Below are 18,887 nucleotides of genomic sequence, written 5' to 3'. Positions count from 1 at the left end.
AGCCCATGGCAGGGGGAGGGTCTGGGGAGCAGCCAGAGATGGGGTGGGGGTGGAGTGACCACGGTGGGCCTACTGGGCAACAGGCCGGGAATAACAGCCACAAATCGGAGCAAGGCTACAGCCCGGTCACTTCGCAGCTGAGGCCGCGGGGACCCATGCCCAGCGGGCACACTGTGCTAGCGGTCCCTGTCTGACACTGGACCCTTGTCCTTCACATAGGTGCCCGCCCCTCACTGCCAACTCCTCCTTTCTCATCTGCAGGGGTTCAGCAGTGCGGGGCGCTGGTCTGTTTCGCTCTTCTCAATGAACTTGGGGTGTTACCGACGCCGCCCCCAGAGCAGCCAGCCCACCTGGCTCCGGTTGAGGGCGCCACTGACCTGCCTCCAGCGACAGGATGCTGCGTCCGGAGCCCGAGTAGGGGTGCTGCTCTGAGTCGCTGGCCCCGCCCCAGCGCAGCAGGACCGTCAGGGGGTTGAAGGACAGGCACAGGAAGGTGAGGAAGCACAGCAAGATTCTCGAGCGGTCCACCATGCCCAGGGCCACAGGGGGAGAGTCCGGCTCATCTTTGACCTTCAAGACAGGGCCGGGAGGACGCACTGACCACTGTGTAGCTCGACAAGGCTTTTCACTCGTGTGATGGTGGAGAATCAGAGAGTTACGGGTGGCATTCAAAGCCAACAAACCGGGCTGGAAGCTAGGAAGTGAGCTAAGGCGTCACAGAACGGACTGTGTACTGCGGGGAGGGAGCTTGCCTGGCACAGGACCGACTGAGTTCAATCCCCAGCACCCCGGAAGGTTCCCCCCAGTACTATCAGGAGTAAATCCTCAGGGCAGAGCCCCGAGCATCGCTGGGTGTGGCAGCTGCCGCTGGAGACTGACCGCCTGGGAAGCAACACAGACCAGGGCCGCTGGGGGCATGCAGGGTTTGAAGGGAGTGCCCGGCTGCAGGGGAACGCTCCGACTGCTTCAGGAGACCTCCCCAAAAGCGAAACCAGAGTGTGGAAGCAGACCACGAGGGTCTGAGCTGGAAGAGGGGGTGTGGGGCTGCTCCTCTGTGGGGGATGGAGATGCTGCCCCTCCTGGTGGAATCACAGTTAAACCTCGCGGGGCTGCACCGTGCTGTCAAGATGGCATATTTTATTTCATATCCACTAGGCCTTGGCAGAGCCTGGCAAGCTCCCGTGGTGTATTCGGTATGCCAAAAACAGTAACCATAACAGGCCTCATTCCCCTGACCCTGAAAGAGCCCCAATACGACAGCATTGGGAAAGACGAGTAAGAAAAGGCTGCTAAAATCTCAGGGCTGGGGCGAATGGAGACGTTACTGGCACATGCTTGAGTAAATCGATGAATAATAGGATGACAGTGATACAGTGATCCACTAGGCCTTAATAGAGTGGACTGAAGACCGCAGTTTGGGGGCCGGAGAGGGCACAGCAGGCAGGGTGCTTGCCTTGCATGAAGCCAACCTGGGTTTGCTTCCTGGTACCACGTACGTTCTCCCGAGTCTCACCGGAAGTGCTTCCTGAACGCGAGCCCAGGAGTAAGGCCTGAGCATCACTGGGTGCGACCCAAAAAATCCAACCCAAACCAACAACCCCCAGGAGCGACTGCTCTGAAAGGGCAGCTGATGCTGCCCCACGCCCACTTCAGAGGGAAGGCGGGGAGGGGGCAGCCCACGAGGGAGGAAGGGCGGTGAGAACCCAAAGTGCCCTGATGCCCAGTGGGCACAGAGCACGCCCTTCCTGTCACATGGTTCTTGGCACATGCTCAATCACTGAGCTCACCCCCTGCTACTTCTCAGCATTTTATTTTATTCTGTTTTGTTTTTGCTTTTTGGGTCACACCCGGCGATGCACAGGGGTTACTCCTGGCTCATGCACTCAGGAATCACTCCTGGTGGTTGCTCGGGGGACCATATGGATGCTGGGACTCGAACTCGGGTCGGCCCCGTGCCAGGCAAACGCCCTCCCCGCTGGACTATCGCTCCAGCCCCTTCTTAGCACTTTAAAACCATCTGAGAATTTCTGAGGAGGCGGATGCTTAATTCAACCGGCACATTGTTACGGCCTGTTATTACAGAATGATATCTACTTCGAAAACAAACCTTCCTCGAAACACTTCGGACACACCACAATGAACAGTTTGGTCCGCCCCACGGGCTCGAGGGAACCTCTTGTTTTTTGGCGTCAGAAACCACCAGTGTCAAGTACGCCGCCGCGCCACCCATTGTGGTTTCCGGGGCTCCCGGGAAGCTCATCAGGCTCAAGCCTCTTTTAACTAATTCCATTAAAGTGCCACTACCGGGGGCTTTCCGGACGATTAAGAGCCCTGGCTGCGTGCGATCTGTGAAGACGGCAGACTGTTATTTCCAGAAGAGGGCCCAGAGGTGGCCCCGGCCTACACGCTGCTCTCGGAGCGTTCTTGCCAGACCCCCTCGCAGGGGAGGGAAGCAATGAGGCGCTACCGAGGCAGCTGCCACCTCTGTGGTGGAGCCGGCCCAGATCGCTCTCTGAGGACCAGTCACGGTGGAGAGGCCCCTGCAGACCCTCCCAGCCTTCCTCTCCCCCAACATTCCTGTCCCTCTCCCATCCCGGTTCTCTGGACACTGGGCCGGGCCGACTACTGTGCCCCTACGGTTATGTGGAGGTGATGGGTGATGTCAGGGCCGGGGGTCCATACCTTTGCATCGTCCAGCAGCGGGCTGCCAGGCTCAGAGTCGATGGAGTAGGGCGAGAAGCCAGCCTGGGAGCCTGAATCAGATGCCGGTGGGGACATGAGGAGGACGTTCTGGTTAAAGTCATCAATCTTCAGGTCCACTTCACTGTCCACCAGGCTGCCGAGGTCAATGCCCTTGAGGAGCTCTGCAAAGCAATCCCCGGAGTCAGCGGGGCTGGGCGAGGGGCCCCTGAGCCCACCCGTGGGCAGCCCTGGCACTCACTGTTCTTCTGGTTGGCCAGCTTCAGGACCATGTTCTCCTGGCGCAGTTTGTGGTTGACCTGCTGCAGGTACTTGATGTAGTCGATGGCCTTGCGCAGGACACCTGACTTGTGCATCTGGAAGGGAGGGCAGGGGCTGAATCAGCGGGGCCAGGGCGAGGGTGGGAGGGGGGGCGAGCATGGCTCTGGGATCTGGATGCTGAACCCCCACTGATGAACTGTGCCACTCAAGAGGAGCCCTGCTTCCCTCTTCCTCCAGACAGGGACAATGGGTGGCAGGAGTCACGGGCCTGCAGGGCAGCAATCACACGTGTGGAAAGCTCAGCCCAGGGTCTGAGGGAATTTAGAGGGCTGAGAGCATGCATCCAGGGTCTCTCCGGCACTGTATACGGTCCCCCGAGCATGACGGGGTCCCCCCTCTCCAAACAAACAAAAGAGCAGGGCCAGAGCAATAGTACAGTGGGAAGGGCGTTTGCCTTGCACGTGGCCGACCCGGGCTCAATCCCCAGCATCCCATACGGTCCCCCAAGCACTACTAGGAATGATTCCTGAGCACAGAGTAACCCCTGAGCTTCACTGGGTGTGAACCAAAAAGCAAAAAATAAAACAAAAAACCAAAAAAGCTTAGCTTGAGGATTAGAGAACACTACAAGGGCTGCAGCATATCATTTGCTTGCAGGAGGCCTGGGTTTGATCCCTGGGCCATGTGATCCCACGGTTCCCCCAAACTCCCCTAAGAAGCTGGTAGCTAGCCTGAGTGCGGTGAGGTGGGCCTGCGTCCCCATCCAGGCAGATCCATGTGGTGAGAGTTCTGGGCTGTCCTCAAATCTCAGTGTATCTCAGAAAAAAATTCTCTGCGGTTGTCACTACATATGGTGTTTTTTGCTTTTTTTGAAGTTTTTGGGTCACCCCACCCAGCTATGCCCAGGGTTTCTTTACACCTGGCTCTGTGCTCAGGGATTACTCTTGGGAGGGGTGCATGGGGGGACCACATGGAGTGCTAGGGATCAATCCTGGGTCAGCCATGTGCAATGAAAGTGCCCTCGCCCCTGTCCTATTGGGGAGATGCATGCAGCTGCCCGCCCACAGGGCCAGGCTCAGATACCATCATTCCTGGAACTTACTTTGGCGTCTGTCCCCATGACCAGGTCCTTTAACTCGATGATTTTGTCATTGATGGAGGAGCGATACCGCTTCTCGATGATGTTATGTGTTGTCCGCCTTTCCCCCTCTTTGGGGGGCTCTAGCTGCTTGACTCCGCCGGGGACCTGCTTAATGGGCACCTTCTCTTGCCCCATCATCACCGGCATTGTGGTAAGAATGGTCCCGTTGCTGCCAACCAGGGTCTGGACGGGCACAGACAGACACAAGCAGAAAGGCCCCGCGGTTAGCCTGGTGGGGATAGCGGCCTGGCACAGACAGCCGCAGGGCTGAGCCCTCCGGCGTCGCCTTCCAGAAACCACACCCAAGGCGTCTGGTGTCAGCCTCTGCTCCTGGGATGCCGGAAACAAGCACTGGATTTCCGCTTTGCCATCACACTGTGGGCCCCGGCTGAGCTCACGGACCCTGTACACTGCACTTGGGCCTGGAACAACTTCTTCCCAGGCCAGGGCACTTCCCCCTCTCTACTGATAATCAACAATCGGCAGCCCCCTCACAGAATAAACAAACACCCAGGGGGCTTCCCTACTGTTCTCAGCTTTCCTTTGTTTCTAATCTCATTACTTTAATTTTCTTCAGTTAATGGACTAAAGATTGAAAAGGCCAACCGAAGGAAAGCTGCTCCACTTTACTGGTCATCAGGAAGCACCTCACGCATGACGGACGGGGGGACACACACACACACACACACACACACACACACACACACACACACACACACTCTCTTACACAAAGCAAGCAGCTCTGCATCTTAATGTGTCTAAAATGTGGGTAAGCGAGAGAACCCAACCAGCCATGGACTTTGTCCCATAGAAAGCTCCCTCGGGCCTTGCCCAGTGGGACTGTCCCTCACACCCCATGATGCTCCATATGGGTTTGGTCACATGGCCACAAACGCACACATCAATAACTGTTTCCTTCTTGTGGGGCTAGAGGTGACTGGATGCCCATATCATAACCCGTTTATTCCGTGGATGAACATCGGCGCTGTTTCTGCGTTGGCCCGATGAACGCAGCTTGCTTTGGGACATTAATCCCTTTCACTCTGCAAAACACTCTTGCCCAACGAGCTGAGCCAGTCAACAATCATGAAGGAAAGGCTCCCCGGACCCTCTCACGGTCCCTCCCTACCGGGTGGCCGAGGCAAATGGCCCTGTGTGGAGCTGCTGCCCAGGCCCTGAGGCCCTCTGCTATCCCTCTGCGCCCCTCTCAGAGTCCAGTGCTCCCACAGAACCAGAACTGGTGGTACTTCAAGGAGGAAGAACGGCAAGAGGCGGTTATCTGCATGTTGGTGAAACACTCCATTGGGTTTCTGTCGCTACCCAGGGTACCGAGGATTTCGAGGCTGAACTCTAACACCTTCCAAAATGTCAGGAAGGAGGAGGGAAGAGGCAAAAAGCAGGGCGGCGGGACGCGCGGCTCTTACCGGGACTTGCAGGGCGGTCGTCTGGATGGGGGCGGCCAGGGCGGTGAGGGCCGGGTTCTGGACGGCGGCCATGACCGGGCTGCCATCTGTCTTCAGTGTGGTCAAAACCAGGGAGTCTGTCTTGATGATCTGAGGCTGTACCAGGACCTGGAGGGTGAGGGAGGAGGAGCGAAAGGCAGGCAGCTCGTTTTCTAAGCTCCCGTTCACTTCTTACCGCATACGCAGACCCATGGCCACGGAATGAAAAGATTAAGGTTTCATGAAAGCAGGCATCCACGAGGGACAGGAACTGTCCCAGAAGCCACTTGGAACGTTGACCCTTTGTGAAACTGACCCAAGGGGCGGGGAGGAAGGGCCTAGCCACAGAGGGTCCTGGGCTTCGGGGAGCAGTGCCAGTGGCCTGGCAGGGCCACCGAAGGCATGAGAGAGGAAACAAGTGTGGAGGAGATAAACTCAACCGGGCTGACAAGCAAAAAAGGCAAACGTGGCTTTTCTTTTTGAGATAAATGAGGCCAGCGTAGTGCGACGGGACACAGCTCGGAGACAGGCCGGCCCCTTCCTCTGGGTTCTCCAGCCCCGGGTGCCCAGGAACAGCGCGGCCACATGGACTGCGACGAGGTGAGTGCCAGGGTCTCTGTGCGTGGGAGCTGGGCCGCGGCTCCCCCTGCCCACCTGGCCAGCTACCTACCGGTACCTGCTGCACTTGGGGCGCGGCCACCGCCTGCACGGCCGCTGGGGCGAGGGTCTGCAGCGTGCCACTGGCCGTCTGCGTCAGCACCCGCTGCGCCTGCACCGTCTGCTGGATGGTGACGGGCTGCACCTGCGAGGGGGTCACCAGGCTCTGAACCTGCGGCTGAAGGACTGGGGAGGAGAGGGGAAGAGTCAGACGGAGGAACGCACTCCGTCCCCACAGCTGTCCGACAGCTGCAAAGGAGGTGCCTCTGAAGGCGCCCCGGTGGGCCCTGCTTCTACGGGGCTGGCCGAGATTCCCGGGCGGCAATCTGCGAGGCAGTGAGTACCCGGGTGCCGAGAGCGGGTGAGCACGCCCAGCTCGGGAGTCAGCAGATGCTGCCGCCCAGCGCTCCCCAGGCTTCCAGGCTCAAGTTTAGCCCTGGGTCGCCTCCACCCTGCAGCCCCCAAATCTCGGAAGTCTATTAAAAAATGCTCTGAACTGGGGTTGGAGCGATAGCACAGCCAGGAGGGCGTTTGTCTTGCACGCGGCCAACCCGCGTTTGATTTCCAGTATCCCATATGGTCCCCCGAGCACTGCTAGGAGTGGTTTCTGGGTACAGAGCCAGGAGAAACCCCTGAGCATTGCTGGGTGTGACCTCCCCCCCAAAAAAAAAGTTCTGAACTGGGCCAGGAAGATGGTTCAGAGGAAAGCACGTGCCTGGCATGTGGGGCCCCCGAGCACTGACGTACACTGGGAGTAGCCACCCGGCAACACCAAACCAAATCAAGAAAAATCAAACGTTGGCTTCTGAGCTGCAGTGTCAAGCCTCCGTTTCTCGCTCTGCAGCCCCGAGGCTGCGAGGCTGGATCTGCTCCGTGTGCTGGCCCAAAGGGTGGCAAGTCTGGGCCTCACGCAGGCACCCGGGTGTGTGTCCCAGGGCGGCACAACAGACACGGAGGAATCCGAGCTGGCCCCACGCTACTGTGCAGATAGTGACCAAGGACACACTGAGACAGGCCCAGGAGCAGACACACTGTCATGCCCAGCCATGAGCACCCTGGAGATGGCCCGTCAGGCTGGTCTCAGGCTGAGTCACCTTGGAAGCTGGTCGCCGCGTTCTGGTATATCAGAGGCTGCTGGATGATCCTCGTCTGGGGTGCGGTGCTGAAGGTTGGGGTGATCATCACGGTCTGCTGCTGCAGCTGGGTGGGGGGCTGGGGCTGGGGCTGGGGGCGCGGCTGGAGCACGGGAGTGGCCCTGGGCGGGGTGGGGACGGTGGGAGGGGACACTTTGACCTGCAGGGCTGGAGCCTGGGGGGGCGCTGTGGAGGGGGAGAAGGAGGTTAAGGGGACCTGGTTAAAGGGGCGGGGCATGGACTGCTCGGCTGTGGCTCCGCTCCGGCTCCCACTGCTGTTGCCGCTGCCGCCGCCACCACCACCACCGCCACCGCCGCTCCCAGCAGTCCCGGCGCCCGGGAAGGAGCTGCACAGCGGATCTGAAAACAAGTCCGAGAACTCTCCCACTTGATTGCTGACGAACTGCAGCATCTCTGGAAAAAAAAAAAAGGAATCACGTTACAGCTGTTCGAACCAGCGCAGCTTTATGGAGCCGATCACCGATCCCCAATCTCTGAGACCGGCCAGGAGTGAGCCCTGGGCACCACCAGGTGGCCCCGAAAAAAACCAAACAAACAGGATCTGAGCTTTTACGTTTGTTTTAGCGGCATGACAACCTGGGGCTCTCCTGGGACACTAGCAGAAACAAGTCAAGAGATGCTCCCTCCCTGGCCAAGGGGCCAAGCATTAGCCAATGCAATGGAGCCGGGGCCTGGGTGTGTATGAGGAAGGGTCCCACTGCTCAGTGGGGACAGCAGGGCTGAAAGCAGGCAGGCCCCATCCTGCAGCTGCCTGGCACCGTGAGGCCACTTCTCTGGACGGCAGCGCACAAGCCATGCCACCATCCTCCCCCTCCGCAGGGGACCGTATGGGGTGCAGGGAATAGAGCCTGGGGTCTGCTGTGTGCAAGGCAAATGTCCTGCTTGTCTGACTATCTCTGGCCCGAGTCCAGGCTTTAAAGGGGACACCCTGGCCTTCCAGTTCTTCTCCCTCTGGGTAAAACTTCTATGAACTCTGACAGCATTCCCGAGCTCCTGGGCCTCAGACTTGCTTGTGGGACTCATCCCTCATTGCTCCATACCCGGATTAGAGCAGGCTTCTTCCTCCTCATGGCTGCACCAGACATACAACCCCCACGCTCCGTGTTCCTTCCCCGTCCTCCCCACGATGTGCTGCTTTTTTTTAGGGGGGGGGGAGGGAGAGTGCACCTGGCCATGATCACGGGCTACCCCTGGCTCTGTGCTCACGGCCCATTCCCAGCAGTTCTTGGGGGAGGGGGTGCATATGGTGCTGGGCACACACTCGGCCCGCTGGACATCTCTGTGCTACTCGGCCATGTAAGTAAGCCCGAAGAGCGAGGGCTTACTCCAGAATGGCGATAGCCTCAGGTTCAGACCCTCAAGGCCAGAGGCTGTTGGGATGGGAAAAAAAAGAATCACCCATTTTCAACCCTCCAGACCAGCTAGTTCCTCCTAGAGCTGTGTGTGTGTGTGTGTGTGTGTGTGTGTGTGTGTGTGTGTGTTGGGGGGCAGTGTTGCACTATGAAGTTTTATGTTGGGCCTGGTGAAAGCTACTGGGGTGTAATACAATGTGGCCTAAGGTGGGCTCATCTAGGATACCCGCGGCTAAGCCCTTCACTTGCACTGTCAGTCATGGAGCCTGCCAGGAAGACAGTGTCACCCCCACTGAAACAGCTCCAGGCCCCGTCCTATTGGCCAACGCCTCAGCTCTGCTCTGTCCCACCCAGCCTGCCGTGTTGGAGGGGACAGGGCCGACTGCCACTGACAGCGTAAACTGTACCCGCCAATTGCAACTCTTTGCACAAGAGGAGAGCTGCCCTCAAGCTCCTCACACAGCTTAAACAAAGCAGTCACTGCCTGCACCTGCCAAGCACAACACAAGCTTAAAAAGAGCTTGAGGAAAATGAAGAATTAGGAGAAACCTAATTGTTGAGCCATCCAGAAATCTCCGCCGGAGAACGAACAACCTTGCTTTGTGAGCCAAAAGAAATCACTCCCTCCTGACTATTTCATCCTTGGCAAGCTAATGAGGCCAGTAGGCAAGGAGGCCTGGGGCCTGGTGGATGGGCACAGCCTTGGGCAATAGGTGGCCCCAAGGCCCCCTTTAGCCAGCTGTGTGAACCCCAAGGTCCCGTGTCGGGCCTACCTAGCCAGCTGTGTGGAGCAGGCAATGACTTCCGGCCACAAATGCAGCCTGGAGGAAAATTACTTGGCTTGTCCGCTGTGAGTTTTTAGGGCTTCCAGCATTCACGCCTGACGCTGGCTATGCCACTAGAGCATGGAATGAACGGGTACCAGGTGCCACCCAGCTCATAGCTCCCAGCTCGCTCCTAAGCCTTTGGTAGGCAGACGATGGCTTGAGGGTGACGCTCTCTGTGGGCGGCAAAGCTTCGTTCACAGAGGGGAACAGGGGACCCAGGCAGAGGGGATACAACTGCTTCCACGGAACCTGAAGCTCCCGCTCAGCCTCTCACGACAAGCTCTGGGCAAGGCAGATGGGCCCGGGTGGAGGGTTTCGGGGCGCGGTAAAACACAGGCGCCTGCAGACAACTCCGGCAGGGAACGCGGGGCCTCCCTGGCCCATCTGGTCTGCAGTGATGGGGAAGGGGGTGCCCGGCTCAGACACAGTTTTGCTCCGGAACTCCCCTGCTGTCCCCACTGTCCTCGCTTCAGCTGCTGTGCTGTCATTACATGGGCTCCGGTCCCGCACCGAGAAACGGGAGGCCGGGTTTTATGGCCGCGTTTTATGGGGCTTTGAAAATGAAGCTGGTTCCGGCACGAAGAGCTGCAGTCCCGGAGCTGAGGGACACACACGAGTCCCCTTGGTTCGGGGTGGGGGGGGTGTATGTATGTGTGGGGGGGAGGGCCCTGTAGGCCTGCAAACCCAGTGAGCTGTCACTTCCTCCATTAAGCCCCTTTCTGTCCCCAGTTCCAACCAAGTGTTAAGTTGTCTGAAAAGCAGGCTGGGTCCCCAGAGACTACCTCGGGGTTTTGGTCTCAGGAACCAAGCTCAGAGGCTCTGGGTGTCACTTGTGCGCTGTGGCCTATCTTGGGCCTCAGACACAGACACCCAGCCCCTAACCCCCTGCCAAGGTCACCCATGCCTATCACTCTGCCCAGCCTGGCCTAATGGTATCTACGAGTAAGGTAACCCCAAATCCATTCAGCTTAGTTCTGTGCAGGAATAAAGAACCCAAAGCCCCAGATGGGGTAATACTGCCTCCCCAGCGCACGGACAGCCCAAGGTCCCTCGCGGGTTCTGTGTTACCTGGCTGTGTTTGAGCCGGCTCTCAAAGGCCATTTATCCTCACTGCTCTTATGGGCTGCACACACTACTCCAAAGTGCTTTGTTCTGCTTAAATATATGTAAAAATTTACTTTGAGGGTCTGGGGTCCACATCCTGCTGGCCAACTAGACCAGGTAATTCAATGCTCATGTCAGAGGACACTGAGGTGCTCTGTAGTGGCTGGGACCACCCCCAGATACCCCAGAAGTGCTCCAGGCCCTTCAGGCTAACATCTGCTGTGCTTGGGGGACCATGTGTACAAGGGATCGAGGCGTGTGCTCCAGACACTGTACTCTCTCTCTCTGGCCCTGATTATTTCCTATTTCCCTTTTTTTTTGGGAGGGGGGTGGGGGTTTGGGTCATACCCAGCTATGCTGAGGGCTTACTCCTGGCTCTGTGCCCAGGGATCACTCCTAGCAGGTTTGGGGGACAGAATACAATATGCCCAAATGTCCTTTTATTAATCAGAAAAACTTCCACCAAGTAAGGACATTTGCTTTTTCTCATGTTTGCCAAACTTTATTTTCTCTTAATTTATTTAGGGGTGAGAATGGCCTAGGGATCAAGTTACCGTATCCATTTAACTCGGGCAAGTTTTACCTTTCAGCACCATGGTTTTCTCTTCCACAAACTGTGGCTAGGGCCAGGGAGATAGTTCAAAGGGTATGTATGAGTCACTGCATGCCCCCAGCTAGGCCTCCCACAGACCTGAGCACCGAAACAGTCCAGGGAAGCAAAGTCAATTCTCTTGCCTCGCTGAAGACGCCCCATGGCACCAAATGTGGCTGCCAGTCAAACCCACAGCGCTGCTCCAAGCTAACACACATTCCATGGCCAGAGCCCGACGCTTTGCTAAGCTCCGCTCACAGTGGCAGGTGTGCTAATCCTTGTTACAGAGCACTGGATACCAGGGCTCAACTGAAATTTTATGTCGACTCACACACAAAGGAACCACTAGAAAACGCAGGAGTACAGACTGTGCCCGCCCGCCCACCGTCCACCTTCCAGGTGGGCTCCAAACACTTCCATCTGATTTCACCGAGCCTGCCCGTGCCCCCCGGTGCAGGGCAATGGACTCAGGGTCTCACACCAGCCAACACTCTCACGGAGCCGCGGTGCCAGCCCCACCGACCCTTCCCAGTAAGACGAGTGTGACCTCCCGAAGCCCACTCCCACGAGCACACATCCCGACTTTCTTAAGTGTGAAACTTATCGTGATATTTTTCTGCATCTCAGCCATTTAACACCCGTAAAACAGTTCCCAGACCCTGCTCCTGTGGCCAGTGCCCACGCTGGACATGTGGACGCAGCGCTGGGATCAAACTCCCAGCTCATGCGGTGCTGGCTCTAGTGACCTTGGGGACGAGGGTGGGCCCCACAACTTTCTGTCTTGAAAGGAACTGTCTTGTCATTTCCTCCTTCTCTCTCTTGGGGTTACCCCTGAAGTTTTTGTTTTGGAGGCCGGACTCAGTGGTGCTCAGGGGACCGTGCAGGGCCAGGGCTAGAAGTTGGGGTTGCAGCAGGTCAAGCACGTGCTCAAGTCCTGAGCTGTTATTTCCCCAGAATGACCTCTAGGTCACAGCTGAACACTTTTCCTCCATCAGCCCCAGGGGTTTTGATTGCTTTATGGCGTTTTTTTTTCCTTTTTGGGTCACACCCAGAGACGCTCCAGGGTTACTCCTGGCTCTACACTCAGAAATTACTCCTGGCGGTGCTGGGGGACCATATGGGATGCTGGGAATCGAACCTGGGTCAGCCGTGTGCAAGGCAAATGCCCTACCCGCTGTGCTATTGCTCTGGCTTCAGCCTTATGGCCTTTACTGAACGTTTTTGTATGAAGTAGTGATTTTAGGGAACTCAGAAATTTGTTTCCTTGCAGCAGAAGTGACCATATATGAGTCTGAGTGCTGCTGAGTGGAAGTACATAATTTTTCATTACTTATCCAAGATCATAAGGCGTTTCGCCTGGATGTTCTTCATTTTGTTTTCTGTCTCTTTCGCATTAGAACTACCCCACACATCTAAGTCCACAGAAACAGCATAGTTTTAATGTGTGCTGACTTCTGAGGTGAGATGGATCACTACCAACCAGCATGGAGGAGGAGGGAATTGGCAAATCTAATAATTGCCAGCAAGTGTCTTATTTTTTTTTTTAAATGTAGGAGTACCACTATTTGTTCAGCCACTCATTAAGCTGACTGAAGCGGGCATAAACTCCACAACCAGCAAGTGTCCAGTGTCCTTAAGGAATAAGTATCCTGTTTTCATGGTGATGACCCTTTCTCCCCACCTACAAGGTTTCTGAGATAATGGGGGGGGGGGGAATCCTAAAATAATAAAGAAAATCAAATGTAGACCAGTACATCAAATATGGGTCAACGGTGAAGATGATGGTTCTCTATCTCTCCCATTCTGTTTGTATTTCATCTCCATTTCTATCTCAAGGACCTTAAATATCAGTCACCCCCGAATTTTCCAGTGACCCAAAGGAACAATTAGGAAGCTGGAACCCATCAGTCACTCGACAGCAGTAACATCAGAAGGCTGAGACAGAACAGGTAATTGGTGTCGACAATCACTCCACCAAACAACTAGAAGGCACATTAATTTGGTAACAAAGCATCAAGTAAGTGGGCTGGAGCAATAGCACAGCGGGTAGGGCGTTTGCCTTGCACGCAGCCAACCCGGGTTCGATTCCCAGCATCCCATATGGTCCCCCGAGCACCTCCAGGGGTAATTCCTGAGTGCAGAGCCAGGAGTAACCCCTGTGCATTGCTGGGTGTGACCCAAAAAGCAAAAAAAAAAAAAAAACTAAAAACAGCATCAAGTACTTCAAGGGGATTCGCTAGAGAATCTCAGGTAAAACACCTCCGTTTTTTATTTTTTTTTTTTTATAATTTATTTATTTATTGAATCACTGTGGGAAAAGTTACAGAGCTTTCGGGTTTAGGTCTCAGTCATGTAAATATTAAACACATTTCCCTTTACCAATACTTATTTTTAACCCCGAACCCCAATAGACCCCCACCTCCCACCCCTCCCAATTCTTGTGAGGCAGATGAGTTCTAGTTAATACTCTATCTACTTTGACTAGATAGATTGTTTCGATAGAAGATGCACAATTATTGTTTAGAGTTTACGACCCACCCCCCACAATCAGACATGCTGAAACAGCGTTGTGAAATGATTTGCTTTCTACAACTTGGTTTAAGAATAAAATGATGTCGCGCGGCCGCAATAGCGGCCGCGCGGTTTTGAATTTCTGCTATTTTACTTATTGACCCTGGAAGAATTTCTATTAAAAGTTAGATAGTTAAGAGATTGGTTTCTGTGCCCTGGAGTCGTGGCCGTGCCGGAGAGTCGCTCGTGGGGGGCAGCTGGCGACCTCGGTGGGGCGTGGGGGACGGCCCACAAAGCCCCCCTTCCCATGAGGTCCCTGCCGCTCCCGCCAGCCCCGGCTCAAACCCGCTGTCCACAAGGCTCCCGTGCGGCCGCCATCTTTCTTTCCAGAGAGCACCTCCGTTTTTTAAATTCTTTATTGACAAATGAACCACAAAGAACAACTGGGTGCTGTGGTAAGGGTTCTCAAATGTTTGTGTTGTAACACATGCCACACACGTAAATGCATCTATTCCTTCACACATGTATGACACAACTACATATCTGAAAATGAAGAGAAAATGAAAGGATACGGGAAAGCCAAAGGAAGTGTCCAGTGCTTTCCTGGTCTGCTCTGGCCTGCTGGGGTGTCGGGGCGCCTCACCTGACCGAGCTCTGGCTGCTCTGCCCCCGAATTGAACCTGGAACACGCTCTTGATTGTTCTTTCTTCCCTCTGTCATAAGTTGAGTTTCTGGCAGGTCACCTTCCACAGTATCACAGATTTCTTTGTTCCACTTCCACACTCCGCCTTGATTTCAATTGCGGCTTCTTACCCAGTGACAGTCCTTGGCTATATCGTGGGTTCAACAGTCTTCCGAACCAAGGGGAATTTCTCAGCCAGGAGCCTCACAGCTTCCTATGATCGATCGCTCCCTCCTACTTGATGGGATTTCTCCCGGACTCATCCCTCCTGGCCTGGGGTGGAGGCGGGTCTGGATCTGCTGGGATTTCCAAGCCTTGACTTTTCTTTTTCTTTTTTCTTTCTGGGTCACACCTGGCGATGCACAGGGGTTACTCCTGGCTCTGCACTTGGGAATTACCCCTGGAGGTGCTCAGAAGACCCACACCCAGCTGTGATCTGGGACTACTCCTGGCTCTGTGCTCAGGGATCTCGCTGGCAGGGTTAGGAGGACCATTTATGGTGCCAGGGATCAAATGTGGGTTTGCTGTGTGGAAGGCAAGTGCTCCATCCACATACATCACTCCGGCCCTTGTCCTCTTTTTGAAAAAGTTATTTTTCCCTCCTTCTGCATGTCACAATTCCATTTCAAAACGCCTGACAACGATTTTCATCAAAGATTCTTTTCTACCTCAGATCTTGCCATCTTTATCTTTTGAACCCAGGTGTGATTTGTTAAGAAAAAATATCCAAAACTTGAAAATGAGGCAACTCCAAAAATAACCCCCTAAAGCCCAACAAAATTTTACCCAAAAACAAAAAACCCGGAAAGTCTCAAACTTTTTTTTTTTTTTTTTGCTTTTTGGGTCACACCCGGCTGTGCACAGGGACTACTCCTGGCTCTGCGCCCAGGAATTACCCCTGGCAGTGCTCAGGGGACCCTATGGGATGCTGGGAATTGAACCCGGGTCGGCCGCGTGCAAGGCAAACGCCCTACCCGCTGCGCTATTGCTCCAGCCCCCGGAAAGTCCTAAACTTGTCTGGTCAAGAGCAACAGAATTTTAGGTGCCAGAAAGGCTCAAGCGGTAAAATGTAGGTGCAAAGTCCTCGGGTTGATCCCAATCATTGCGTGAGGTCCCACGCGTAAAATTTTAAAGAAAATGAAAAAGAAAACAAGAGGCTTTGGTTTTTATTGCCCTGCGGGAAATCTGAATTTGCAATCTTATTCTTACATTATTATTCTTACTGCCGATGTGTCAATCTCTTGCATTTGTACTGGATCCAGTTGCAGTCACTGTGTTATTGTGTTGGGCTCTTCATTAGTGATATCAATAACGCTTTATTTTCTGATGACATATTGGCCTGGGTATGTTTTCAACTTTAAAAAAATTTCATTTGTCATACTACAGACAGTAATTTTTTTTTAAAAGGTTTTCTTGTATCCTGTGTTCCAAAGTGCACAGACAAAAATCTTTGTGCTTCTCCAAGTACAATGTATTCTGGAGGTTTCAAAAGCTGGCACTGATTCTGAACCTCAAACACGGTCTCCTAACAATGAGATATTTTTAAAATTTAGGTTACTCTGGAAAATGTGGGAACATCTATGCAATTTCAATAAAGCTTCCACTTTTGGTGAAGCAGATACATAAATACAAAGAGATTTCAAAGCACCGTTGTGGGCCCCCCCAAATGATGAAACTCACCCTCTGAACTTATGGCATCAGAGAAGGTAACATAATGCAGTCTGGACAGTCGTGGAAGACAGAAATCAAGGAGGACAGAGGGAGGACATGACAGAATCACGGACTCCAGTGGGTTGAGCCAAGCGCTGGTTCGCAGGCGGTGGTGAGGTAAGGAGCAGCCTGTGCCCAGGGCATCTCAGGAGCCAAGGCTGGAGGCACGAAGCCACGTGGGTTCCTGGAGGAACAGGTGAGTGGCAGGGCCCCAAACTGGGCAGGGAGTCACTCAGCTGTCACTTCTCCTCGTTAGGGAAGGCGGAAGCCACAGCACGCAGACAGGAGAGCGCCTCCAGCTCAGGGTTGGGGGTTCGCACTTACAGGGGGCGCATCTGCCCGTAACATCGGGACCCAGAGAGACTCACGCGACACGAAACCCGAAGAGCTCAAGCCTGATGTGAAAGAGAAGGACGTGAGAGCTGAAACAAAAACTCAGGCCATTTCAGCAACCGATGGAGATCATCTGGAAATCGAGTAAAGCCAGTCTGAATGTGCCTGAAGTTCAGAAACAGGCTCTGTGGGAGACAGGCCACCTCCGCGGGACGAAGGGGGGTGGTGAAGAATTGCTTTCGGGAAGAAAATCAAGACAGCAGAAAAGCTAAGCCAAGAACCAGAAAGTCAAGTGGAATAGGGAATTCCAAGCTTAAGCTGCAAGAACGAAACTCCTCAGCAGAAGGAAAACGAGACGTGATATCCCTAAGACCAGGCTGTGAGTCCCAGAATGTGTTTGCTGGGACACCTTGGGAAAACGATTCCTAGTCCAAATTCTGATGCTTATACATATTCATGTAGGGGATAATGTCCTGGTACATGACAAAATGCATTTGATTCTTTCATAAAACTCTCCCTCCGCCACGTTTGGGGGCAACAGTAATGCCCGGGGCTACTCCTACTTCAGTGTGGGGAGTTTCTCCCAGCAAAGTTCAGCCAATCATGCGGTCCTAGAGGTCAAACTGAGGACTCAGGCAAGTAAAGTATGCAATCCAGTCCACTGAGCCATCTCACCCAGAGTTGTAATTTTATTGATTTTTTTTTTAAAAGGAGACTTCTAGAATGTGCCAGGTATCAAACCTAAGTTTTTTTGTTTGTTTGTTTTTTTGCTTTTTGGGTCACACCTGGCAATGCACAGGGGTTACTCCTGGCTCATGCACTCAGGAATTATTCCTGGCAGTGCTCGGGGGACCATATGGGATGCTGGGACTCGAACCCGGGTCGGCCGGCTGCATGCAAGGTAAACGCCCTACACACTGTGCTATAGCTCCAGCCCCACAAACCTAAGGTTTTATACAGAGGCATAAACTGTGTCAGTGAGACTCATAATACTTAACAAATATAGTAAAGGCCCTCCCGTTGATCATCGATTTGCTCGAGCGGGCCCAGTAACGTCTCCATTGGAGACTTTGTTGTTACTGTGTCTGGCATATCGAATACGTCACGGGGAGCTTGCCAGGCTCTGCCGTGCGGGCGAGATCCTCTCGGTAGCTTGCCGGGCTCTCCGAGAGGGGCGGAGGAATCGAACTCGGGTCGGCCATGTTGGCTGCGTGCAAGGCAAATGCCCTACCGCTATGCTATCGCTCCAGCTTAACAAATATATTTACTTTATTTTGATTTGGACACACACCCAGAGATGCTCATGGCTTACTCCTAGCTCTGCACTTTGGGACCAAGCCTGGGGGTCTAGGGGGACCATATGGAATGTTGGGGATTGAACTTGGACCAACTGTGTGCAAGGCAAATGCCTTACCCATATCGTTCCGGCCCCCCCATAACACCTTTTTTTCGGGGGGTATCACACCTGCGATGCTCAGGGGTTACTCCTGGTTCTGCACTCAGGAATTACTCCTAGTGGTGCTCGGGGTACCATATGGGATTCCAGGGATCGAATCCAGGTTGGCTGCTTGCAAGGCAAATGCCCTACCTGCCGTACTATTGTTCTGGCCTCTTTCATAACTTTTTTTTTTGTTTGCAATTTGGGCCACACCCAGCGAGGATCAAGGGTTACTCCAGGTTCTGTACTCAGGAATTACTAGTAGCTGTGCTTGAAGGACCATATGGGATGCCGGGAATCAAACCCAGGTTGCCTGTGTGCAAGGCAAATGCCCTATCCACTGTACTATCTCTCTGGCCCCTCTTTCATAACTTTTTAAAATATAAAGGTTTGGGGGCTGGAGAGATAGTACAGTGGGTTGGGCACTCGCTTAGCACATGGCCAACTCAGCATCCCATATGGTCCCCTGGGCACCACCAGGAGTAATTCCTGGGTGCAGCGCCAGGGGTAAGCCCTGAGCATCACTGGTTGTGGCTCAAAAAGTGAAAAATACATGAAGTAATTTTTTAATATATAAAAAATTGGAGTGGGGGCACACCCAGCTGTGCTCAGGTATCGCTCCTGGCAGGCTCAGGGAACCATACGGGATGTGTAGGATTGAACCCAGGTCAACTGCATGCAAAGTGAGCACTTTACCTGCTGTACTATTGCTCTGGCCCCTAAAATATAAATTTAAAGAAGAAAATTCTCCAGGCTGGATTTCAATTTAATCTTTGACTAAAAGTCACTGGTCACATTATTGTTTGGAGAAACAAAAACAAACACAAAAACAACTCAGTGGCAAATTAACTTCTTTCCAATGTGAAGTCACATTTATAGCTTACTCTTCAAGGCCGTGTTCTCCCTTGGACATTGGCCTCGCCTCTTGTCTCTAGGCCTCTTTGCTTGCTTTTTTTTCACTCCGGAGAAGCCTGTGTTCTCTT

General features: G+C 54.0%; 1 protein-coding gene across 2 annotated transcripts in view; it reads right to left on the bottom strand.

Annotated features, from left to right (window-relative positions):
- SREBF2 (sterol regulatory element binding transcription factor 2) overlaps nucleotides 1-18,887 on the bottom strand; it is a 45,697-nt gene that overhangs the window by 12,750 nt on the left and 14,060 nt on the right. The window contains exons 2-8 of one of the 2 annotated variants that reach the window (XM_056137545.1): nucleotides 7,296-7,748; nucleotides 6,215-6,387; nucleotides 5,527-5,673; nucleotides 4,064-4,285; nucleotides 2,942-3,056; nucleotides 2,683-2,864; nucleotides 378-570 (exon numbers count right to left, since the gene is read on the bottom strand). In XM_056137545.1, the coding sequence (XP_055993520.1) occupies nucleotides 378-570; nucleotides 2,683-2,864; nucleotides 2,942-3,056; nucleotides 4,064-4,285; nucleotides 5,527-5,673; nucleotides 6,215-6,387; nucleotides 7,296-7,748 (1,485 nt within the window). The remainder of the gene's footprint in view (nucleotides 1-377; nucleotides 571-2,682; nucleotides 2,865-2,941; nucleotides 3,057-4,063; nucleotides 4,286-5,526; nucleotides 5,674-6,214; nucleotides 6,388-7,295; nucleotides 7,749-18,887) is intronic. The other variant, XM_056137546.1, reaches the window with a different exon arrangement.

The sequence above is a fragment of the Sorex fumeus genome, unplaced genomic scaffold (assembly GCF_029834395.1).
Source record: "Sorex fumeus unplaced genomic scaffold, SorFum_2.1 ptg000125l, whole genome shotgun sequence".
NCBI classification, from domain to species: domain Eukaryota; kingdom Metazoa; phylum Chordata; class Mammalia; order Eulipotyphla; family Soricidae; genus Sorex; species Sorex fumeus.
Note: the sequence above shows the minus strand (reverse complement) of the source record. Positions and strands in the feature narration are given on the sequence as shown.